Source organism: Spinacia oleracea, chromosome 4, assembly GCF_020520425.1.
Source record: "Spinacia oleracea cultivar Varoflay chromosome 4, BTI_SOV_V1, whole genome shotgun sequence".
In the NCBI taxonomy this organism is placed as follows: domain Eukaryota; kingdom Viridiplantae; phylum Streptophyta; class Magnoliopsida; order Caryophyllales; family Amaranthaceae; genus Spinacia; species Spinacia oleracea.
The window spans coordinates 10,595,790-10,622,311 of NC_079490.1; the positions used below are offsets into that span (position 1 = coordinate 10,595,790).

At 37.3% G+C, this 26,522-nt stretch overlaps 2 protein-coding genes across 3 annotated transcripts; both read left to right on the forward strand.

Moving 5' to 3' along the window:
- Positions 1 to 1,603: 1,603 nt before the first annotated feature.
- On the forward strand, positions 1,604 to 13,898 carry LOC130471310 (uncharacterized). Its single transcript, XM_056841361.1, has 4 exons — positions 1,604 to 1,804; positions 1,901 to 2,304; positions 2,422 to 2,761; positions 13,245 to 13,898. Exons 1-4 carry the CDS (start codon positions 1,604 to 1,606, stop codon positions 13,896 to 13,898), a joined length of 1,599 nt encoding a protein of 532 aa, XP_056697339.1.
- A 2,206-nt stretch (positions 13,899 to 16,104) lies between these two features.
- On the forward strand, positions 16,105 to 21,004 carry LOC110802661 (protein disulfide-isomerase-like). 2 transcript variants are annotated; one of them, XM_056826826.1, is made up of 10 exons: positions 16,105 to 16,309; positions 16,871 to 16,901; positions 17,025 to 17,315; positions 17,999 to 18,187; positions 18,299 to 18,430; positions 18,956 to 19,096; positions 19,497 to 19,616; positions 19,704 to 19,821; positions 20,398 to 20,501; positions 20,592 to 21,004. In XM_056826826.1, the coding sequence occupies exons 1-10, from the start codon at positions 16,143 to 16,145 to the stop codon at positions 20,793 to 20,795; spliced, it is 1,497 nt and encodes a 498-aa protein (XP_056682804.1). In that variant the 5' UTR covers positions 16,105 to 16,142; the 3' UTR covers positions 20,796 to 21,004. The 2 variants fall into 2 exon arrangements, with proteins under 2 accessions (XP_056682804.1, XP_056682803.1); XM_056826825.1 differs by having other exon boundaries at positions 19,704 to 19,820; positions 20,388 to 20,501.
- Positions 21,005 to 26,522: the final 5,518 nt, after the last annotated feature.

Below are 26,522 nucleotides of genomic sequence, written 5' to 3' on the forward strand. Positions count from 1 at the left end.
TTGTAAAGATGGAAATAATGGGCTTCGAATGAAGGCCCTTTCGTATGTGTTGAAGATCTTGCTTGCTTGAATGAGTCGAGTCCGAATTCACCTGCACAAGAGCAAAGTCACTAGCCTCGGGGGTGTTTCCGAGGAAAGCCCCTCCGATGCCTAAATAAGAACGGTGCTCGGATTCTAGATAGAAGTTCTCTAGAAGAGTAGTCTTAAGGCGATAAATTGGACGTACCTTGAGGTGTGAGCCTTGGTGGCCTATTTATAGTGTTTGCATAATAAATGCCCGTAGGTCATTTATTGCTATTGGGCCTTGGGCCTTAATGGATGGCTGAATAGCCATAGTGGTAAGGTTTGATGTTGTTGTTTAGAGTCATTGGGCTTTGGACTTAGTAGCCCAATTGAATATCAATTGGGAGCCCAAACAATTATTATCCCGCCCTCTTATCCCTCTTATCCTTATCCCTCATACCAAACAACCCATAACTGTTCCACTCTTTTCTTTCTCTCTTTATTTTCATTAAGGATAAATGTATCTTTTTCAAGTCATCCTTATACGTTAAACCATGACCCATCTCCTCACTATGTATAGGAATGGTGTGACAAGGGAAGTTGACACCCTCCCTCCTCTAATCCCAAACCCCCTAGACAAACACTGATTTCTTTAATTATTTCCTCCTAATTCCTGTCTCTTCCGTTTTATCTCTCTAACTAAACACCCATAGTAAATATGGGATGTAAATTCAATTCGATTAAGAATTAAAAAAACGTACTTTTAAGCCCAATAAATTCAAACGAGCCAAAAATATGGATAAGTAAAATTCAAATGAATGGAAATTAATAACAATCACTACAAGAAATTGTACTATTAACGTTGGAAATCCCGTCGCGAAAGGCCAATAATCGTTGATTAACGACGGGATTTCCTGTCGCGAACCCGTCATAAAAGGGGGCCGCCGTTAATAGAAAATCCCGTCATAAATCCGTCTTAAAAGACATTTGCGACGGTTATTCCCGTCATTGTTTGGTTGTTAGCCCCGTCGCAAAAGGCTTTTGCAACGGGATTTTTGACCCGTCGTAATTAGGTTGTCGTTAAAGATACAAATTCTTGTAGTGAATGTATAAGCAATTCCTGACAATACCTAAACCTAAGAGTATAAGAGCACACACAATCTTGACATGATGCTTGGGTCAAGTGATAATTGACAGGACAAAATGACTACAATGTTGACAGTGTGCAAAGGTCAACATTTTATTAACTTGACCCGGGTCGTATATGTGACCCAAGGTCAAGTTAATCAAAAAGGGAAGTGGGGCCAAATAAAGCGCAACTTGCATGGAGCTTAGACATTAGTTGTTACTTGTTTGCATACGGAGTATTATTTTAGGTTAATATTGGCTAAAATCATTTTGTATTGTATGCATGCATGCAATGCATATTTTTTTTGGCTCATGTGCTGCCACGCATGCAATGCATCTTAATTTTTTTTAGAAAATTTTCATGATAAGTTTTTACAATGCCACGTGTATACAATTTTCAGGATATGTTTTTTTACAATGCCACGTATGTTAATTTAATTTCATATTTATTTGATTGTTAAAATTAATAATTATGTTTGAAGGTGAATTTAGAGTGGAGAAAGATGTGACTGAATTTAGACCAATATCTTGTTGTAACACACTTTACAAGTGTCTTACTAAGGTGCTGTGTGGAAGGCTTAGACAGATTCTGCCAGATCTTATCTTAGAAAACCAAGGGGGCTTTGTGCATGGTAGGTTCATTGTTCATAATATAATGGTTGTTCAGGATTTGGTGAGGTAGTATGGAAGGAAGGGTGTGAAGCCTAGTTGTCTCATGAAGATAGATTTACAAAAAGCTTATGATACTGTGGATTGGCAATTTCTTCAGGAAATGTTAGAGCAGTTAGAGTTTCCACAGCATTTTGTAAACTTGGTGATGCAATGTGTTTCCACTCCCATGTTCTCTCTGATGTTCAATGGTTCCATGCATGGGTTTTTTAAATCCAAGAGGGGTTTGAGGCAGGGTGATCCCATTTCTCCACTCTTATTTGTCATATGCATGGAGTATCTGTCAAGACTCTTACATAAGATGAGTGATATGCCTTTGTTTGGTTTTCATCCAAGGTGTAGAGAGATCAAGCTCACCCATCTGTGCTTTGCTGATGATTTGATCTTATGTTGTAAGGGTGAGTATCCTTCTATTCTTTTGCTGCTCAAGACTTTTAAGCTCTTTTCTGTTTCTTCTGGCCTCAAAGCTAATCAACAGAAGTCATCCATTTACTGTCATGGCATGTCAGATACTGAAGTTTAGAGGGTGGTAGATGTTTCTGGTTTTACCAGAAGCAATCTTCCTTTCAAATATTTGGGGGTTCCAATTTGCTCTAAAAAGATCTCTGTGGCTCAATGCAGTCATTTGGTGGATAAAATTGTAGCTAGAATCAAAATTTGGAGCTCCAAAAATCTGTCTTATTCTGCAAGAGTGCAGTTGATCAATTCTGTTTTGTTGAGTCTGCATATCTACTGGGCTCAAATTTATGTGTTGCCAAAGAGTGTGCTGCAGGACATTGGGAGGATCTGTAGGGCCTTCTTGTGGAGTGGACAAGCATACAGTCAGAAACCTAGCAGTGTTGCTTGGGATAATACTTGTTGTGGCAAGCAATTTGGTGGTTTGGATTTTAGGGATATAATTCTGTGGAATACAGCAGCAATGGGAAAATATGTTTGGGCTTTGGCTATTAAGCAGGATAATGTGTGGATCAAGTGGATCTCTTCAGTGTATCTCAAAGATGGGGATTGGTGGGAGTATATGAAAGAAATAATGCCCTTGGTCCAAGTATGCATTCTATGTTAAGTCTAATAAATGCGGTTCAGTATTAATTAACAAGTTAATAATTCAGTGAGATCAAGTGAGCTGAATGCCTAGCTAGAGGCCGCTTCAGTTCAAGTGAAATTAATGATATTAATCCACAGCTTACTCTTGACTGAACCCGTAGGGTCACACAAATAGTACGTAAACGGATCAAGTATTTAATAGCATTAAATACTCCATCTATGAATATTCGGAACCGACGGATCTTGGTTTCAGTGGGAGCTAAGATCGTCACAGGCAAGGAATGAATACTCCGGAAACGATGATATTGCCGGAAACGGAAATATGGATCGTATCGGAAATATAAATATTATCCAAGTCGTAGATGTTGCCGGAAACGGAAACATGGTACGTGTCGGAAAATATTATCGGAAATGGAAATATTTCCAGAATCGGAAATATTGCCGGAAACGGAAATATTGTCAGAATCGGAAATATTACCGGAATCGGAAAATAATTCCGGAAACGGAAATATTAAATATTTGTTCGAAACGGAAATTAATTCCGGAATCGGAAATATTAAATATTGTTCGTATCGGAAATGAATTCCGGAATCGGAAAATTTAATCGGAAGCGCATCGTACGAATAAGCATCGGACGAGGCCTGCCGGACGAGGCCCAGCACGAAGCCAGGCCATCGCCCAGCAAGCCAAGCGCGCCGCACAAACAGCCACGCCAGGCCCAGCGCAAGGCCAGGCCCAGCAGGCTGCGCGCAGCGCGCAGCGCGCACAGCGCGCACAGCACGCGCAGCGCACAGCGCGCACAGCGCGCAGCGCGCGCGGGCGCTGAGTGGGCTGCTGCTCGCGTGCACGCATGGGGCCCATCGTGGCTGCCGTGCGTGTGTGTGCAAGTGTTTGTGTTCGTGCACGTTTCCTAAAACATGCAGAGTTCGGTTAATGATTAAATTCCTAATTCTATTTGATAAATTAATTAAATTAGAGTTCTTATAGGATTCTAGGTTTAATTAATTTGTATCTGAATAGGATTTCGATTCCCTTTCCATACCGCTATAAATATGAGGCTAGGGCTCACAATTTATAACACAAGTTTAAAAGTATTCAAAGTGAGTTTTTGAGAGAAAAATTCAGTCACACATTTGCCTATAAAGTGCCGAAAATAATAGTACCTTAAGTGCGATTCTAGTTGGTCAATCTTAAGGCGGATCCGGACGTGCTGTGGACTATCTACGGAGGGACGACACTTGGAGTCCTAAAGACTTGTTCTTGTTCGGTTCGGGCGCAGCTAGGGAAGGCACGCAACAAAGAGTATGCATCTAATCTATGCTAAATGATTATGTGTAAATAATATGTTTTCCTGGGTTTATGGTTTTTCCGCATGATTTATGAGTTGTCATATGTATCATAACCTAACAGTGGTATCACGAGCCCCTTATTATTTTCATAATCTAAATTGCATGAACATGGTTAAATATTACAAATTTGCAAGAATTAAAAGGGGTGATTAATTTTCGTAATTGTTAATTAATTGCAAATTGCGTTTATTTAATTATACGTACGCAGTTTTTCGGCAGTTTCTTCGTTACTCATCCGAATTGAGTGATTTTTGTGTCAATTCCGCATGTAAAAGGCATTCTAAAATTTTGACAAAAATAATATTTTTCTGCCGAACCCAGAATTCTCAAATTCGAAGCCTAACTATGACTTTTTGAAGGTTTTAGTTTTTCGAATGCAAAATTTCGTAAATTTAAGATGTTAAATTAAATATTTGCGATTCTTGTTGATAAATCTTGAATTTTTGATTGACCTACTGCATATGTTTAACAAGTTTGAATGCCTAGTCTTGTTAATTATGCAATCTAATTTGTAATTATGATTAATTTGTTGAAAATTAGAATAATTTAGAATTAATTTGATTTTCATAATTAATTGTAATTTAATTAGAAACCTATGATTAAAAACCACCATAAAAATTGTAAATTTACGATAAATTTTAAATTTTTATGACCTAGACTTGAATCCATAACAATCGGAAATCAATTGGATAATAAATTTTCGATTTTTCGCCCTAAAATTATGAAATTAATATTATTTATTAATTTGTCATTAATTTTAAATATAAATTTTAAATTTTTATGCGATTCGTTCATATAACTTGCACGCACGAAGCAATGGACGCTTCGTGTTACCCTTAAGGGGTGTTGTATAATGCGGGCATGCGACGACGAGCAAGGGAGCTCGTCGCCCGTGCGGCACGAATGCAATGAGCAAGGGCGTAGTGCACGAGCACAAGGCAGCAGCCCTGCCTTGTGTCGTGTGCCACGACCAATGGACGAATGGGCATGGGCGTAGGGCGAGCCAAGGCAGTCGCGTGTGGGCAGCAAGCGAGCTGCGCCACAACGCGCGCTGCCTCGCACAAGAGCGCGCAGCCTCGCGCGCAGCGAGCACAAGCTCGCGTGCCACGAGCGCTGCGCCTAGCATTGCTCGCGCGCACAGCGAGCGATGTCGCCCGCCCAGCGAGCGATGTCGCGCGCCCAGCGAGCGATGGCTCGCGCGCCCAGCGAGCGATGTCGCGCGCGCACTGCGAGCGATAGCCCGCGTGCGATGAGCGCTGGCGCGCGCAGCGAGTACCAATGCGTGCGGAGGCTTGCGATAGGGATGCAGCAGCTATGCGACGAGCGCATGGGCTGCGCGCACATGGCCAGCAATGGCTGTGTGCGTGCGGCCCATGGGCGTGCAACGCGTAGGGTGTTTGCGTTACGATTAGATCGTTCTGAATGTTTAATTTAAAAATTTCAGTTCACGTAATTTTAATTAATTTTAAAATTAATAATTTAAATTATTTTCTTGGATTTTAATTTTGAATATTATAATTATAATAAATGTTATTTATTCTAATTATTTTACTAAAATTAAAATCATGAATTAATTTAAATGCGACTGAAATTAAATTAAACTTTTTGGATTCAATTATAAATTTATATGAGCTTTAAATTTTAATTAAATTTGTATGTTTCCGGTTAGACTAGAAATACATTTTTATGTTTAAAATTGGTAAAGCATATGAATTTATTGGTTTAAGTGGGAGCGTTTTTTAGTCATAAACTCTTGATTAGGTCTACAAATCCTTAAGGTTAAAACAACTTGATTAGAATTAATAAGGACTGAATAATTGGTAGATTATTGGTGCCCTTGATTAATTGCTGCAAATGTTTACGTGATGCATAATGTGTTTTACTAACCAGCTATGTGGGCCATTCATGATAATGAATGGGTGAATGGTATATATTGTATATGTACTGTTTTGCAGGTTATGAAGTGACTAGTATGGCCCAAATAGGATAGAAAATATGGTCTGCGTACCATTAATTTGAATGTAATTGGTCTAAAGTACCAAAGTTATTTTTCAATTCAAATATGGTCTGCGAACCATCAAATAGTTGTAATTAGTTATAGCTTATCCTATTTGAAGAAAATGGTGCCTCCCACGGAGATTTTCAAGACGGACTTTGAAGTCAAAGCTTCAAGATGAAGTCGGGCCATACTAGATCACAAATATCTTATGCATGTTTTAAGTTATTTATTGCTTTTAAATATGTCTTAAAATGCATGAGATCAAAAGCTTGATTATGTTGCATGATTAAGGATTTTAGTTCACTTAAAATCTAACCAACATAGTAAGAGCCTTAAGTTCCAAACTTAAAAATTGAGTTAAAAGGTGCCATGCCAAAATATACACTTGCTTGGATATCCTTTACATCAATCTAGTAATAGTTTTCGCTCAGCGAGGTGTTACTTATTGGTCCTAAAGGGGCAAGGTACACAAATAATTGTGAGTACATGTTAGTTTTGGTGAAACTCAACGATATAAGTAAGGAGTCCTTTTATGTCGTGGCAAATTCGATAGGTTTACCTAATAAGTTCTTAGACGTACCTATCAACCAAGAATAGTTTCTAGACTATTAGCAAAAGGCTTTTGCTTACCTAAGATGTTCTAGGATTAAGTCGACAAACTGTGCTTAGTTCTTCAATGATTTTAGGATCTTGGAATCATTTTATTCACACCTGCCGGAACACATAATTTGAATAAAATGCTTAATAAACATTGAATTATGCATATATGCTAGAATTTAAGTTTATTAAGAGAAACTGTGAATGGTTATTTATTTGTTTATTCTTTTCAATTGTAGTTTTTAATATGGCAAACAACAATTCATTCAACATTCGATCAATTCTCGAAAAGGAGAAGTTGAACGGGAAAAACTTCCTTGACTGGCAAAGGAACTTGCAAATAGTTCTTATGCAGGAAGAAAAGGAGTATGTCCTAGATGAGGCGATGCCCGAAGCTGCAGGCGACGGGGTCACTCAGGCAGCCCTCAATCGTTGGATTGATGCCAACAAGGATGTGAAATGTCTAATGCTCGCCACCATGAGTGCGGATCTGCAGAAAACGTTCATCAACTCAGATGCTTTCACAATCATCAGTGAGTTGAAGAACATGTTCCAAGATCTGGCTCGAGTCGAAAGATTCGAGACTCATAGGCAAATTCTTGAGACCAAGCTTAAGAAAGGCGAGCCCGTAAGTCCACATGTTCTCAAAATGATTGGACTCATTGAGAATATGAGTCGGCTGGATCAGCAATTTTCTCAGGAAATGGCTATAGACACCGTCCTCCATTCTCTTCATAGCGGGTATGATCAGTTCAAACTGAACTACAGTATGAATAGTCTGGACAAAACGCTCACTGAGCTTCACGGTATGCTGAAGACCGCTGAAAAGACGCTCAAAAGTGATAAGCAGGATGTGCTTATGGTGCGTGGGGGCAAGTTCAAGAAATCTGGAAAGAAGAGGAATGCTAAGAAAGGTGGCAACAAAGCCAGCCCAACTAAGCAAACTGGCGCCAAATCTGCAAAGAGAAAGGTCAGTCAACCCACTTCTGAATCCGAATGCTTCTACTGCAAGAAGAAGGGGCATTGGAAGAGAGATTGCTTGAAGCTAAAGGAAGATCAGAAGAACGGAACAGTCGTTCCATCTTCAGGTATTTTCGTTATAGACTGTATACTTGCTAATTCAACTTCTTGGGTATTAGATACAGGTTGTGGCTCACACTTATGTTCCAATCCACAGGGACTAAGAAGAAGTAGAAAGTTAAGCAAGGGTGAAGTCGACCTACGAGTGGGAAATGGAGCACGGATTGCTGCATTAGCTGTAGGAACTTACTATTTGTCGTTGCCCTCCGGGCTAGTTTTGGAACTGGAAGAATGTTTCCATGTTCCAAGTCTTACTAAAAACATCATTTCAGTTTCTTGCTTAGATGCTAAGGGATTTTCCTTTATAATAAAAGACAATAGTTGTTCGTTTTATTTTAAAGAGATGTTTTATGGATCTGCTAGATTAGTCAATGGACTTTATTTATTAGATCACGACAAACAAGTATATAACATAAATACCAAAAAGGCCAAAAAGGATGATTCAGATCTCACCTATCTGTGGCATTGTCGATTAGGCCATATAAACTTGAAACGCTTAGAAAGACTTCAAAGAGAAGGAATTCTAGAACCATTTGACTTAGAGGATTATGGTAAATGCGAATCATGTTTACTTGGCAAAATGACGAAGCAACCTTTCTCTAAAGTTGGAGAAAGAGCAAATGAACTATTGGGTTTAATCCATACAGATGTATGTGGACCAATGAGTACAAATGCTAGAGGTGGTTTCAGCTACTTTATCACTTTCACTGATGACTTCAGTAGGTATGGTTATGTCTACCTAATGAAGCATAAGTCTGAATCCTTTGACAAATTCAAGGAATTTCAGAGTGAAGTAGAGAATCAATTAGGCAAGAAGATTAAGGCACTGCGGTCTGATAGAGGCGGTGAATATCTGAGCTATGAATTTGATGACCATCTGAAAGAATGTGGAATTCTATCAGAATTGACTCCTCCTGGAACACCACAATGGAACGGTGTGTCAGAACGGAGGAACAGAACCTTGCTAGACATGGTCAGGTCAATGATGGGTCAGGCCGAACTTCCATTAGAATTTTGGGGACATGCACTAAATACAGCTGCACTCACTATAAATAGAGCTCCGTCTAAAGCTGTCGAAAAGACTCCATACGAATTATGGTTTGGAAAGCCTCCAAATGTGTCTTTTCTTAAGATTTGGGGATGTGAAGTATACGTCAAACGATTAATTTCAGACAAACTTCATCCAAAATCTGACAAATGTATCCTTGTGGGCTATCCAAAGGAAACAAAGGGGTATTACTTCTACAATACATCTGAGAACAAAGTGTTCGTTGCTCGAGATGGTGTCTTTTTGGAGAAGGATCACATTTCCAAAATGACAAGTGGGAGAAAAGTAGACCTCGAAGAAATTCGAGTCGAACAACAAACTCTAGAGAATGCTCAAGATGACATTCAGGATGAAACTCAGAGATCTTTAGAAGAATCTGGTGAGAATCATGGTCAATCTAGAAATGTTACCCCGCGTAGATCGCAAAGATATAGATCTCAACCGGAAAGGTACTTAGGTATTTTGACGAACGAGAGCTATGACGTTCTATTACTTGAAAGTGATGAACCTGCGACTTACAAGCAAGCTATGACGAGCCCTAGCTCCAAGCAATGGCAAGAAGCCATGCAATCTGAATTAGACTCCATGTCTGAAAACCAAGTATGGGATTTGGTCGATTTGCCAGATGGCTACCAAGCCATTGGAAGCAAATGGGTTTTCAAACTGAAAAAGGACAAGGATGGGAAACTTGAAGTTTTCAAAGCTAGATTGGTTGCAAAAGGTTACAGGCAAGTCCACGGTGTGGATTACGATGAAACCTTTTCACCAGTTGCAATGCTAAAGTCTATTCGAATAATGTTAGCAATCGCTGCATATTACGATTACGAAATATGGCAGATGGATGTCAAAACTGCTTTCTTAAACGGCGTTTTAACAGAAACTGTGTTTATGACACAGCCTGAAGGTTTTGAGGATCCAAAGAATGCTAAAAAGGTATGCAAGCTAAAGAAGTGAATCTACGGATTGAAGCAGGCATCCAGGAGCTGGAATATACGTTTTGATGAAGCAGTCAGTGACTTTGGTTTCATCAAGAACGCGGACGAATCTTGTGTATACAAGAAGGTCAGTGGGAGCAAAATTGCTTTCCTAGTATTATATGTCGACGACATATTGCTTATCGGAAATGACATTCCTATGTTGAACTCTGTCAAGATTTGGCTTGGGAAATGTTTTTCGATGAAGGATCTAGGAGAAGCACAGTACATATTGGGCATCAAGATTTACAGAGATAGATCTAAAAAGATGATTGGACTTAGTCAAAGCACTTATATCAATAAGGTGCTTGATAGGTTCAAGATGGCGGACTCCAAGCGAGGCTACCTGCCCATGTCTCATGGAATGACTCTAAGCAAGACTCAGTGCCCAAAAACACTTGATGAGCGTAGACGAATGAATGGGATTCCATATGCATCATTGATTGGTTCAATAATGTATGCTATGATATGTACACGCCCGGATGTTGCGTACGCACTCAGTGCTACGAGCAGATACCAGTCAGACCCAGGAGAGGCGCATTGGACTGCTGCCAAGAACATTCTGAAGTACCTGAAAAGGCACAAAGATGACTTCCTGGTCTATGGTGGAGATGATGAATTAATTGTTAAAGGCTATACGGACGCAAGTTTCCAAACCGACAAAGATGATTTCAGATCACAGTCTGGGTTTGTCTTCTGCCTCAACGGAGGAGCAGTAAGCTGGAAAAGTGCTAAGCAAAGCACCATTGCGGATTCTACAACTGAAGCGGAGTACATTGCTGCACATGAAGCAGCAAAGGAAGCTATATGGCTAAGGAAGTTCATAGGAGAACTTGGTGTAGTCCCCTCCATTAAAGGACCAATAGCCCTGTATTGTGATAATAACGGAGCTATTGCACAGGCAAAAGAGCCTAGACACCACCAGAGAGTCAAGCATGTACTTCGTAGATTTCACCTTCTACGAGAGTTCGTTGAAAGAAAAGAAGTCGAGATAAGCAAAATTGGAACTGATGACAACATATCAGATCCATTAACTAAACCTCTGCCGCAGGCGAAGCACAACTCGCACACTGCAGCTATGGGAATCAAGCATATTGGAGAATGGCTTTGATGTCTCTGTTTAATGTTTTAAAGTTTTAGAGTTTAAATCTTTGTAAAACATTATTGGTTAATCATTCACAATAAATGAAAAGAATTCATTTTTCCATTTAATTTGTGGTTTATTAAATGATAAGTCCCTTCAATTTGACGATATATTCAAGATAGACTGTCAGGACCAGTCCTGTGACTAAGAAATGTCTATCAAGTGAACTTGAATGTCAAAGGTTGAAAATGGTCCCTAATCGGAGTTTTCTATAAAATTGGACGCATAGAAAACGTTAGACGATTAGAATGCAAGATGACTAGTAGTTCTGTTTCTTGAACTATGTGGACATGGCAATGTCATAATCATTTGCATAGATACTTACTTTGGGAAGACTAGTATCGGACGAGACCTATGAAACTTTACTGTAAGAGATGAAAGTCTGTCATAAGTAAATTTCATTAAATTATTAGACACTAAATCCTCAATACCTGAGTGATTTGAGATTACTTGTTTGAGAACTGGTTGCTTTGACGTTGACCAACCGTCGCACCGTAAAAGGAGGCTATAAAGGCAACGCTCAGGTAATCACCTATCAAACGAAGTCTAATCTCAAGATCGCAAGATTGGGATTGTCCTCCCATAAATCGGGATGAGATGCTTAAAAGTTGTACAAGGCCACTCGGAGAGCTAGAAACTGTGAAATGCATGGCCGTGCTCGGATGAATCATAGGCTATGATTATCTGTTTATTTGATCAGTTGAACTCTGAAACCGAGGAACACCTCTGGACATAATAAGGATGACAACTCTTACCTTATGTTCAAGAGCAAGCATCGAGTGACAAAGGAATTAGGAAATGCACACTTGTCCCTAAGGACAAGTGGGAGACTGAAGGAAATAATGCCCTTGGTCCAAGTATGCATTCTATGTTAAGTCTAATAAATGCGGTTCAGTATTAATTAACAAGTTAATAATTCAGTGAGATCAAGTGAGCTGAATGCCTAGCTAGAGGCCGCTTCAGTTCAAGTGAAATTAATGATATTAATCCACAGCTTACTCTTGACTGAACCCGTAGGGTCACACAAATAGTACGTAAACGGATCAAGTATTTAATAGCATTAAATACTCCATCTATGAATATTCGGAACCGACAGATCTTGGTTTCAGTGGGAGCTAAGATCGTCACAGGCAAGGAATGAATACTCCGGAAACGATGATATTGCCGGAAACGGAAATATGGATCGTATCGGAAATATAAATATTATCCAAGTCGTAGATGTTGCCGGAAACGGAAACATGGTACGTGTCGGAAAATATTATCGGAAATGGAAATATTTCCAGAATCGGAAATATTGCCGGAAACGGAAATATTGTCAGAATCGGAAATATTACCGGAATCGGAAAATAATTCCGGAAACGAAAATATTAAATATTTGTTCGAAACGGAAATTAATTCCGGAATCGGAAATATTAAATATTGTTCGTATCGGAAATGAATTCCGGAATCGGAAAATTTAATCGGAAGCGCATCGTACGAATAAGCATCGGACGAGGCCTGCCGGACGAGGCCCGGCACGAAGCCAGGCCATCGCCCAGCAAGCCAAGCGCGCCGCACAAACAGCCACGCCAGGCCCAGCGCAAGGCCAGGCCCAGCAGGCTGCGCGCAGCGCGCGCGGGCGCTGAGTGGGCTGCTGCTCGCGCGCACGCATGGGGCCCATCGTGGCTGCCGTGCGTGTGTGTGCAAGTGTTTGTGTTCGTGCACGTTTCCTAAAACATGCAGAGTTCGGTTAATGATTAAATTCCTAATTCTATTTGATAAATTAATTAAATTAGAGTTCTTATAGGATTCTAGGTTTAATTAATTTGTATCTGAATAGGATTTCGATTCCCTTTCCATACCGCTATAAATATGAGGCTAGGGCTCACAATTTATAACACAAGTTTAAAAGTATTCAAAGTGAGTTTTTGAGAGAAAAATTCAGTCACACATTTGCCTATAAAGTGCCGAAAATAATAGTACCTTAAGTGCGATTCTAGTTGGTCAATCTTAAGGCGGATCCGGACGTGCTGTGGACTATCTACGGAGGGACGACACTTGGAGTCCTAAAGACTTGTTCTTGTTCGGTTCGGGCGCAGCTAGGGAAGGCACGCAACAAAGAGTATGCATCTAATCTATGCTAAATGATTATGTGTAAATAATATGTTTTCCTGGGTTTATGGTTTTTCCGCATGATTTATGAGTTGTCATATGTATCATAACCTAACAGTATAAACCTCCAGTTGCTGCAAGTTGGTATTGGAAGCAAATCTGTAAAACAAAAGAACATCTGAAGCAGTTCTTCACTCTGTCTGACTTCAGAGATATGACAACTTATTCTGTGAAGCAGGTATATGAAACAATAATTGGCACTAAACCTAGAGTACATTGGGACAAAGTAGTTTGGAATAGATTGAATAATCCCAAACATAGATTTATTGGGTGGCTAGCTATGCAATCAAGACTCCAGACCACCTCAAAGCTGGCCAGAACTGGAGTTAGTCAGTCAGCTATGTGTTTGATCTGTGGGCAAGGAGATGAAACTCATCAGCATCTGTTTTTTCAATGTGTTTATAGCTGTGACTGCATCAGAGCTGTTAAATCCTGGTTGGGTATGTCCATTAATAGTAACAGCCTCACCAGTTTGATTAGTCAAATTGGTCATAGCAGGTGGTCTAAATTTAAGAAGCAGGTATATTATGCAGTTTTGATGGCTGCAGTGTATCTGATTTGGCATTGTAGGAATACTAGTTTCTGGGAAAACTATGTTCCTACTGTGAATCATACTGTGAACATGGTGAAGCAAGTGGTGAGAGGTAGAATACATGCTGTCATGCCTAAGAGTGTTAGCAAAAGAGACAGTGAGTGGTTCATGAGCTTGTAATGTTGTAGCTTGTTGTTTGCAGCTTTGTATAGCTGGTTGTTGCTGACTCCTTGTGATTAGGGTCCAACCTAGTTGGTTCGTAATGCTTGGAGTTAGCTTAGGTTGTATTCTTGTTTGACATTAATATATCTCTCACTTGCTTAGCAAAAAAAATTTAGAGTGGAGTATATGTAAAAGTAAAAAATTAGGTAAGAGAAATTAATGAAATTGAGTCAAGATTGTAGAAGAAAAAAAAAATTTAAGTAAGTGGTATGTCAAGTTAGTGAAAGATGGTGTGGAAGAAGGAGAAAAATGAGAGAGAAATTATTTTTCACCTGACCGAAGGTCAAAGATGCACATAGGGTCTAACTAGATTAGATCCCGTGCACGCACGGATTTTGATAATTATTTTCACAAAATATTTAACTGAATATTTCCCCAACTACTGCATAGTTATAACATTTTTTAACATACTCGTTTAAATATATTCACCTAATATGCATATGTAAAATGCTAATATGGATATGACCAAAATATTGAGTGATATATTTTCTATTATTAATATAAAGATTTGACTAAAATATTACCAATTTAGAATAATTATTATTACGTCGTATCTATTATTGTCATAATTTATAAACAAAATTTTGTTTCATACATAAATAGTTTATAAAAAAAAGGTAGAGAATAAAAATAAAATAAAACAGATACTTTTTTTTGGGAAAGTGAATTTTGACGGGAAAAAATCGCACCAGAAATTGACACATGTCATTCCCGGTGTCTCTACAAAATTAATTCCAGCTAAGCTAGACAACTCGGGTCAAGGTAATGAACTTCATGTTTGGGCCCTGGCCAAAAAAATATGGCTTAATTGGCGCAAATGTCGAGGAAGTGAATTTGGGAAAGATGTAAAGTCAAACTATATAAAGAGAAAAGTATAAGGATTAAACACAAATCATGTTTATGTTAGGAGGTGGATGTCAACTAGATTAGTCATGAAAGTTACAGGACTCCTAAAAGAGAGAGTGAGAAAAATTATAATTTAAGATTGAATTCCGTCAACAACATTTTACATTTGTGGCTCTTAGGATTTTTTGTTTTTTTTGGGCTAGAGACCCGTATTTATATTTTATACCCAACCATTTTTTGGTAAATGAAAGAAATTTTATTAATCAAAATAGAGTGTACAAGCTAAACAGCAAAACCCAAATCAGACACGAAAGCATGATAAAGAAACCAAGACTAGAAGTAGACAACCCTTATGGGAAGGCCCAACTTTAGAAACACTAAAATGAAAAACTATCCAGACGTGCACTACACGTAACAATAAATAGCCATAATCCCCTAATAAACTTTCCTCTCAGTCTATCGCTAAATTATGATGACATAATTTCTCATTCTGGTTTACAAATTAAATAAATAAATGTTAATACTACTCACATAGTGACATGTTTACGCATTTTTGGTGATAACAAACTTGGTACTCTATATTTTTCTTTTATTAGTGACTTGTCATGGGACTATAATCTTTAAATATTGAAATAGTTAGTACATTAATTTATACTTCGTATAATTTTAAACGATATAATTTTTATTAAATATAATGTAATAATGATAAATTTGAAAATACAAGAACCTGTTACTGGAATTTTTTTATTACTATTTTTTGGCTCAAAGAGAAAAACATAAGTTCTCTGCATATATTATCAATGTGAAATTCGTGGACACTATACAAGTCTAAAAAGTCGCCCTCAAAACTTAACGCTCCTTCAATTCCATCGTTAGGCTAGATGAATATATTGGTTTAAAACTTAAAATTGTACTCATTTTAAAAGCCGTAAAATGTCAAGTTAAAATTGTATACTTGATATTTGTTCAGGACAGATTGATGATGTGGTAATGGGAGATGATTATTTTTTATTCTTGTATTCATTTAAAAAGTGTTGTCTCGTTATTTGAAATTACAACTTACAACTATAAGATCCGCTCAAAAGGGGAAAAAAACCTACTACGTTACCTGTTTGACTTTCATAATTTTGCCACAATTCAATTGGGGATACACTCACATAATTAATTACAATTGATCCTACTTAATATGATGACACTATTACAATCAAATTATAAGTAATGATTAATTATACAATTATACCATCATATTATATTAATTAATTACATGGTAGTACCACCCTTTGATTCCTCTTATATAATTCAATTATGATATCAACTTCTCTTTAATACAAAAATCAGGAAAAAAACTAGTGTGCAATGGCGTTGACTTTAAGGGGTTTAGAGGTGTGTTTGGTTGTGGTTTTATTATCAATCTTTGGTGGAATTCAAGGAGAGGAAGAATCGGTGATTACTTTGGATCACTCCAACTTCACTGATTTTGTTTCCAAACACGATTTCATCTTTGTGGAGTTTTATGCCCCTGGGTACGTTTTTCATCAACTATCTTATTGTTTACATGCATCCTACATATTTCAATTTTCATAATATAATATATACTTCCTCCGATTTTTTTTAGATGACTCGTTTGACTTTTACGTTATTTACATAATCCATTAATCCGTTATGATATTTATAACAAAAGTCAATTACATTAAAGTAGATCATTTTTGTCTCATACTGTCATACTCATACATCATCACCTACCAGAGATGGTAGAAGTTATTAATAAAAAAATATAGGTCACCCTCAACCAGAACTCAAAAGTTATACAAAAAGTTTGACTTTGCCATAATAATGGTATGCCCAATGATATCTTGGTCTTTGTACGTACAATAGGTAACATGCTAGAATCCGCTCTTCTCAATCCATTTGTAAGTAATTTTTATTGCTCATTTGCACCAAAAGAATAATACGTAGTACGTAGTAGAAAACAAAGTATTACGGAGTATCATTTTGTTTATGCCTTGTTTGACCAAAACATTGATGTTTTTGTGATTTTTGTTAACACTTCTCCTAACCACAATATCATTACTTCTTTGTTTCAGGTGTGGGTTTTGCAAAACACTTGCTCCAGAGGTAATATTCCCTCCGTCTCATATTACTTTTTATTTTTTATTTTTTATTTTTTAACACGGGTATATTCCGTATTAACCGTTGCAAGGACTAAGTATTGCAATATTATGTTGGTTAAATTTACAGTATGAGAAGGCTGCATCTATACTGAAGAAGAATGATCCTCCAATCACCCTTGCAAAATTCGACGCTTTTGAAGCTGTAAATAAGCCCATTGCTAGGCTTTACAAAGTCAGTGGTTTTCCAACACTTAAAATTCTCAACAATGGCGGCAAAAATGTACAAGATGAATATAATGGACCGCGAAAAGCCGATGATTTAGTCAAATATGTTCAGAAACAACTTGGTCCTGCATCTGTTGAGATCAAATCTACTAATGATGCTGCTTCTGTCATTGATCTAGCCAAGAGTTTCATTGTTAGTACACTTTTAATTAATTGTTTAATTTATTCTTATACACTCCCTCCGCTCCTTTTTAATTGTCGCTTTAAGCTTAAGTAGGGATGAATATGGGACGGGTCTGGGTTGGATCCAGTGACATCCAAACCCGTATTTTTATATGTGGACCCAGATCCACCACAAATTAATCCATTGAGTCTGAAAAATTCAAATACATGTCCAAATCTAATGGATTGGGTGAGTCTTGGGTCTGAAATGAGTTCGGAATGGACCTTTGAAATTTTATTGATTTTAACCTTTATGTCTTGGAATTTTCCTAGGCCAATAATTTGACCATAATTTACAAACCACATTCGTATATAAAATATTATAAATTAATTCATATTACTTCCCTCAAACTCCAAGGTAAAAAAGTATGTCTAAAAATAAGTTAAATTAATATTATTATTTTTTTATTTTAATAAATGGGTTAATGAGTCTGGTCTAAGAATATTGGACCCATATCCATTATTAAGTATCTGGACTCAGATTCGCACCAATCCAATGAGTCTCTCATAGTCGAACACAAACCCTATAAAACCAAATCCTATAAAATGGGATGCAGCCTATGCAGGGTTTGGGTCGGATCCTAAACCCATATATATCTATCCTTAAGAGCATACTTAATATATGATATATAATGTTCAAACGATCCTGTGTAGGTAGGGGTGTTCCCTGAATTTTCAGGGGAAGAATATGAAAACTTCACCAAGTTAGCCGAAAAACTACGAAATGCATATGATTTTGGTCATACATTGGACGCTAAAATCCTTCCGAGGGGCGATTTATCGGTTAAAGGACCGTTAATTATACTGTTTAAGCCATTTGATGATCTCTTTGCTGATTTTAAGGTACTCCGATCCCTTCGATCAATTCAGTTTTTTTTGAAGACGTCTCCTTATATTAATGCTAGTTATGAGAAAATTGTTGAACATAATTGCTACATTTTCGACATTGTGCAGGATTTTGATATAACTGCCATGGAGAAGTTCATTGTAAAAGAAGATGACCCTTCGGTCACTGTATTTAACATGGACGACCCCGGTAATCCTTACATTAGTCGATTCTTCTCCGATAGAAATCTAAATACTAAGGTAAATAAGGCCTCTAATCTCTTGCATACAATCTCTCTGCAGTACTTTAATGTAGTTGTCACGTTAATAGTGAAAATTTAATCAGTTTCATATAAAGATAGCATTTGGTCGGGCCGATGCATGACACTACCTAGCACGAAAAAAAACACGGCGTCATACGAGCACAAAGTCATGGACTCATGGGCCTTGGGCAGGCGTGAGGCAACATTTATTTGGAAAAGCTTGACAATGCCCACACGATAAAGCATGTAGAATTAAGTGAAATTAGGCTTAGACATGAAATCACGGCCTGACATGAGGGAACATAGGCTTGGGCCGTGTCGCCTTTTCATTCGTACGCACACGAAATAAGTGGGCTTGACGTGAATTGGCTCATTCAAGCCTAATACATGTGGGCTCGACACGGCTCACATCCATCTTTAGTTACATATTTACATTTGAACTCACATAATTGTTAATTTGTAAGTTTGTATCTTATACGGAGTACTCCTTGAAGGAAACATATTTTTTGTTATATATTGGCAGGTAACGATGATTTTGAACTTCGCAAGCGATAATGCTGCCACATTGAAGTCCAAATTTTATGATATTGCTCACATACTCAAAGGTGGCAAAATAAGCTTCTTATTGAGTGATCTTGAGCCTAACAATGAACGTCTTCTTAAGGTAAAAACACAATATTGTTTCATGTTCTATTCAACTTATTTCAGGAAAAATAAGTTCAGATAAAGTGAGAAAAATTCAAGAAAAATTAGTGTAATCAGGTGAATAGAACACACTATTAACTAAAGTTACCATCCACCTCCTATCTCACTGAGCTTGTATAATAGTCATCACAAAAAATAGGTTAATTAGTTCGTCCATAAATAATACAGTATGCAAAAAATTTCTTATATGGTACTATTCTAAGAGTTTCAAAAACGTTAATATAGTCAGTGGCGGATCTTCTATTGGGCTAGTCAGCCAGTGACATATTAATCTATGGACGAATGGAGCTAGTATATTTAGCGTTACATATATTATTTCTAATGGAGTCTATTTCTGTGACATTTTGGATAAAACACAGTTTTTTAAGCTAGATGGATCTCTAGTTCCTCTTATCTATATACAAGGAAATGGTGGCAAAAAATACCTCAAAGCAAATGTGGAAGATGATCAAGTTGTGCCTTGGTTCAAAAAATTCATGGTTAATTTCTTGTCACATAAATATTTAATTTTTTTTTTGTTTAATTTTTTTTGGTGAGCTCTAAAATTATTTTAGTCTCTTGTTTAGGACGGTAAAATAGAGGAATTCATAAAATCAGAACATATTCCTCAAGAAAACAATGAACCTGTTAAGGTGGTAGTTTTGAAGAACTTGCAGGATATGGTATTCAATTCTGGAAAGGAAGGTAAGAATATACAATCTTTAATTACGAATGCATACATCAATTATGGAGTATTATTAGAACGCAAGGTGGGGTAAGGGTGGTAAAGCAACCACCTTCCGCTAAAGATGATATTGGGTCAATGGTCGGGTTGGGCCGGGCTGAGACACGACACGACTCAGCATGAAAAAGGCACAACTAGATATGAGCACAAAGTTATGTGTCGGGCTTGGGCCACATTACTTTTGGAAAAAGCATGAGAAGACAGTCAATAAACGATATGACATGGCCCGCACGACACTACATACACGTTAAAATGAGTGAAATTAGGCTTAGGCGCGAAGGTATGGCCCGACACAAGGGCACGTTGGTTCTGGCCGTGTCTGGACTGCACTTTTGAAAATTTTGACACGCCCCTACCCGACATGAAACAAGTGGGCTTGACATAAGTCGGGCCCAAGATAATATGTGCTCAACACAGAGTACGGCTCGACCCATCCGACAACCATCTTTACCTTCTACATTCGAGTTCCTTAATGTTGAACTTACTAGTGAGGTTAATTAATTAATGACCTTTAATTTATTTCACGGTTTTGCTAGAGTTCTATGCACCTTGGTGCGGTCACTGCAAGAAACTTGCTCCAATTTTGGATGAAGTAGCTCTCTCGTACCAAAACGATCCAAATGTTTTAATTGCGAAATTTGTAAGTTTCTTTCTTTTTCCGACTCTATAAATTCAAATGTAATTCTGTAACATACATTTGTAATTCAATCAAAATTCAATTTTTTTTCAGGATGCAACGGCAAATGACGTCCCAAGTGACAAGTTCGGGAAGGTTGCAAGCTACCCAACTATGTATTTCATATCGTCGAATAAGGAGATGATTAAGTACACCGAAGGTAGAACAAAAGAAGAAATTATCAACTTCATTCAGAAACATAGGCATGATGATGAGAAAGAAATGGACGAACCGGTTTCACTTACTGATGAATTGTGAACAAAGTTACAAACTTGAAGAAGATTTTACGTACGGGTGGTTTTATGTTCCAAATTACCAATTTTCGATCATGACGAACATCGATTAATCTAATTTTGTTGAATTTGTCGTTTGATACGTTTCGATCATGTATTGGTAAAAGTTTCGTGTTTTCGTGTTTCTTAATCATTTTTAAATACTCTATGAAATTAAAACTTGACATAACTAAATACTACGTAGAACTTCGTACAACGTCAAGTAAAAAGAAACGTGAGTACACCAAAATACTTTGGTATGGAATAACAAAATTTTAATGATATATAGAATTCTGTCACAATTGAAAAGTCTATTACGACGATTAAATTGAGACAGAAAGAAAAAATCTAAAAATTTGAAAGATAGGTTGCTAGCATAGCACGATCAAGCCCGATACAACACGTGAGACGAGTTGTATATGTACCTCATTTATAAAATGAGGTACGAGTCCGGCATGCCACGACTTTTCTTTAACCCGTTTAAACACGGCCCATTAAGAAATGAGGCATAGGGGCCCGGCACATGCCCACGTCTAGGGCTGTCAAAAATTGACCTGATCCGAGAAACCGACCGAAACCGACCGACATCCGAACCGAATATATCCGAGAAGTAGAGGCTCTTGAACCCGATCCGAACCGATCCGACATTGATCCGAAATCCGATTTGATCCGTGAATCAAAGACCCGAACCCGATCCGCTAACAACCGGAGGAGACCCGTAACCCGATTAGTACCCGATTAGCTTTAACCAAACCGAACCCAAATCCGACCCGATAGCAATCCGAAATCCGATTTTACCCGATAACCACTGCAATCGACCCGACCCGATAAAACCCGATATCCGATTTAACCCGCATTGTTCTTGACCCGATCCGAATGAACCCGAAACCGACTTTCAACCGAATTATCACCTATCCAACCCGAGTCTACCCGGCATCCGAAAATAACCCGACTCGATTTAACCCGATAGCTAAAAAGTAACTACCCATACTCGATTTTATTCTATCCGATTTGATCCAACTAAAATTTAGTCTACTCATTAATAATATGACACCTAAACAAGTGAACTATTAATTACCTAAACTCCAACTCGATATACACATTTTTGTCATATCATAGCTAATTTATTGTCATTATTCCCATATAATTAAAGGTCTTAAACATTATAAAACAGCATGAAATTAATTAAAAATTACAATACTAGTTTTTTATATCTTTGGTCTTCCCATTTCAGTATTATTTAATCAACCAAGAACTTAGTTGATGAAGTTTGGTTCTACAAATGTTATACTTCAAAACATTTGTTAATCATTATTACGTTAGAGCGAAAATGTAACCTTCGGACAATTACAATATTCATTGTTGGGATATTTAATTGTCTAAATTTAACTTTATAAGTTCATTTTTACTTAATTTAGATATCTTCTATCACATTTATTTTACTTAACACTCCACTATCTTCTATCACATTTTTTTTTTCTTAAGCAATAAGTAATGTCAATCCTTCGGGTGAGTTTTATGGAAACAAGTATTAACACTCCACTATGACACTATCTTCTACCACATTTATATTTCAATAAATAATACGGAGAATCCCACTATCTCATTTCACGTCTACTTTTACAATAAATTAATATTTATATGAACAATAACTTATCTTCTACTCCGTAAAGTTTAGTGTCAGCGAATCTTGATAAATGTAAAGGTTAATTTTGGACGGAGGAAGTAGAATTCTAAAAATTCATTATTTGGCATGAGATATTAGAATAATAAAGCGATATGATTTGATAGTGAACTCAATAGTTACTCGATCCATAAAACATAAGAATACTACCAACCCGATCCTAGCTCAAACCGCAAACTCAATATGTAATTGACCCGGATCCGAGGTACGACCGATCTGAACTTGACCCTAACCGAGACTCACCATCCAAACTTGACCCGAAACCGAGATTTTATCCGATCCAGACATGACACATTCCAGCAGTAAACCGGTTAAAATATTAACTGAATTCGACATTCACCCGAACCCGAGACTTATCCGATCCGAACATGACCCGTACCCGCAGTAAACCGGTCAAAATGCAACCGTATCCGATATGCACCCGAACCAAACTAGACCCGAACCAAAATAAACCGACACAAAACCGTTTTTAACCTGAACCGGTTCAAACCGAACCCGAGATTTAGCCGAACCGAAATTACCCGAACCGAAACCGACTCGAACCCGAAACAATTAATTACCCGACTTCACCCGAACCCGAAGTTATCCGAACCGATCCGAATTGACCCGGATAGAAACATTCACCCGACATTATCCGATTTCGACAAGACCCGAACCGTTTATAACCGATCCGAAACCGATCCAATGACCCGATTTGACACCCCTACCCACGTCTACGTAAGCGCATTCCCTAAGCTTCACTGTAAAGTCAAAACCAAAAGTTTCCGGGTACGTGGCAATGCGTGAATAGTTAATTGATGCAGGTCTGTTGAGATGTAATTGGATCGGGCCAGAGCGGGCTTCCTTCAATTAACCACTGCTCTAACAAAACAAAAATGGGCCCCAAAAATGTTAGGGCCGTGCAAATTTGTTTGATGCACTTGATTAAGGGCCGGGCCGACGGTTATTAATAAAAGCCTATAAAAAGTCCCTTTTTCCTTCAATAATGCATGCAAGTTTATTATGACCCAAACTTTTTAGTATTGGTATTGAGTTTGTTTATCCAACTAAATGGTTTTTCCCTCAAATAAGTATCATCAAGGACTTACAAACACATGGTACAATCCAAGCCGTCAATCTCTTGATTGCTGCTGATGTGCTCCAATCTAAGGGTTCATATATTCCCATGTGGAGTTCAGCGGCAGCAATCAAAGAGATGGATAACTTGTGGTTTCATGAATTGGGTACAAAAATATATACTATTCAGTTTTGTTGTTTTGCCCTGTTTTCATTTGATGGAAAATTATGACATTGTAGCCTTGTTGATTTATTTAAAATTTGCAAATATGATGTTGCCTAATTTAGATAACTACAAATTACATTTTGGCAAATACGCCTATTACTGCATGCCCATATATACTATATTGTCTGTGTTCCTAATAATTATAGCTTTTACTCCTTCCGTCCTAACAATATAGTCATGTTTTCTAAATTGGATGTCCCAAAATTATAGTCATGTTTCTAATGTTGGCTAATAAGGTCCTCACTTTCTCATGTACTATATTAATTAAAAATGTATTGAAAATCCCACCTATGTACTATATTCCACCCTCCTATGTACTATATTCTCTTTCACATGTACTTTATTCTACTTTTCCATACAACTCAATCATTATTTGTATTTTATTCCACTTTTTCATGCATTATATTCCATTTTTCTTAAAACCCGTATTTTTTTTGTCAAACATGACTATAATTATGGGACGGAGGGAGTATAAGTTTGTGAAAAAGGTTTCTAGTTAAAAAAGATTTGCATGGAAAAAAAATTCAAAGAAAAAAGAAATTCCAAAATAAATGTTCTTAGGTTTCTTAGAGAAACTCTATGGTGATTAAAAAAAAAGACTTGCTTAAAGTTATTGTATAAGTTTTGAGCAGGTAGTCGACCGTCTGTAATTATGTACTCAAGAAGGTGTACCTAGCTATGTTGAGCAGGAAGCTAAGAAAAAAAGGTGAAAAGAAATATCTTTATGTTACATTTGATGGAATGATTTATTTTGAATCATAAAAATAAAAATTCGTACTACATAAAATATTTTGGGAATCTACAAATTATTGTAAACGACCATTGAAGAATTTTGTAGCTTAAAAAAATTGTAACTTGAACTTTGATGTATCAAAATCAAGTTACACCACCTTATAACTAATCATTGGAAATACAAAATAATTCATAGAAAAAAAAAATGGAAAATAGGGTAAATGGGTGAGGAATGATGGAAGAGAGCGGAGAAGAGGGAGGTAAGGAGGAAGTGTAAAAGTGATTTCTCTTCCTTGCAATTGGCCGGGCACGGTATTAAGAAAAAGAATTGCATGAAAATAAAATAATAAAGCAAATGGGATTTGGTAGATATTTTAATAAATAAACAAGTGGAGACCATGTTATTTTGGGGGGTAGGAGGTGGGGTGGGTTTCTGAAATTATTTGTTTAATAGGATGGTGGGTCGTAGGTTAATTAGATGTATTATTTAATTAGATGGTGGGATTGATAAGTTACTAAAAATGACAAGTGTATCTATCAAATAAATACGACCGAAAAAGACAAGTGTATCTCTTAAATAAGTACCGAGGGAGTGAGTAATAAACTATTCATACACATTGAACAAAGTACAATTAACAATTTCTTACTTGATGAACATAACAAAATATTCCGTAAAAATTGAACGAACACGTACTACAACAGTTTCGAAACTCGTATTCCGAATACGTTTTGGAAAAGGTCAGCTCAGCTGGATATTTTATCCGTTTCCGCGCATCAGAGGAGGACATAAGCGAACTAGCAAATTAAACTAACCCCTACGCATGTCGTCTGCTAAGGCTTCACCGGCCACTTCATGCAAGCTTTAAAGATAAGGCCTGCCGCCTTACTCACGTGCGATCCATTGCATGCAATATTGCAATGTACTGTTTATTGAAACCAAGTCGCGCGCTGTCGCTGGTAGAGGAAATATCTTTTTATATGTGATACATCCTCTGTCCCTTAATACTCGCACCGGTTTGACCGGTGCGGAGTTTAAGATACTTAAATTGACATTATTAATTTAATGAGTGTTAGGTGATAGTGGAGTATTTTTTTTAATATAGTTAGTGGAAATAGGCAAGAGATGGGGAAGAGTGAGTGGGGGATGTGAATTTTTAAATGATTTTTTTGTAGGGAGTAGGGGCGTAGATGGGTTAGTAGGTAAGTGTAAGAAATAATATAATACTGGTAAAAATTTACATGTATAGAAGCGGTGCAAGTATTAAGGGACGACCCAAAAAGGGAAGCGGTGCGAATATTAAAGGACGGAGGGAGTATGCATGTGCTTGTAAATGCATATCATAGCAAAAGACAAAAAATAAATAAATTGAATGGTACTTTTTAAAAAGAAATGGTACAGCAGGAATTATACTTGTTTTTACATGAATTAATGATACTTCATTTTTTCTCTATTTTATCGTTTTGTTGACTGATATATGTTTGCAACACATATCGGATAGCCGCATCGCCACTCCCGTCACCGGTGCTCTATAACTGCCACACGATACGCTCGAGGCCTCCAAAACAGCCTTTTGCTTCCATTGTACGTGGGCAACTCATTTTTTAAAATGGAAAATGCATTGAAATTATAATAGTATTCTCTTAAAACTGTATCTTAATTAGATTTTACAATCAAATAAAAGGTTAATGTTTTGATATGTATGAATATATTTGTTAAGAAAGGTCATATAATCTGTTAAATTATATGGTTGATTTTTTTTTAAAGACGTGACACGAGGTGTAAGTATCAAAATGAGTAGCACGTACCACACTGGAGTACATCAACTATACCAAGCCACCACTGCACCTCGTGGCATACTCGAAGGTAGCAATTACAGAGTACTACTTCTTCCGTTCCTTAATGTTCTTCTCATTTGGAATCTTGACACTATTCACAATTCAAGAGAATCTTTTGAATTACGATCAATATATAAGAAAAACTATAGTCATATGGGGTCTTATTTGATTCGTCTCAA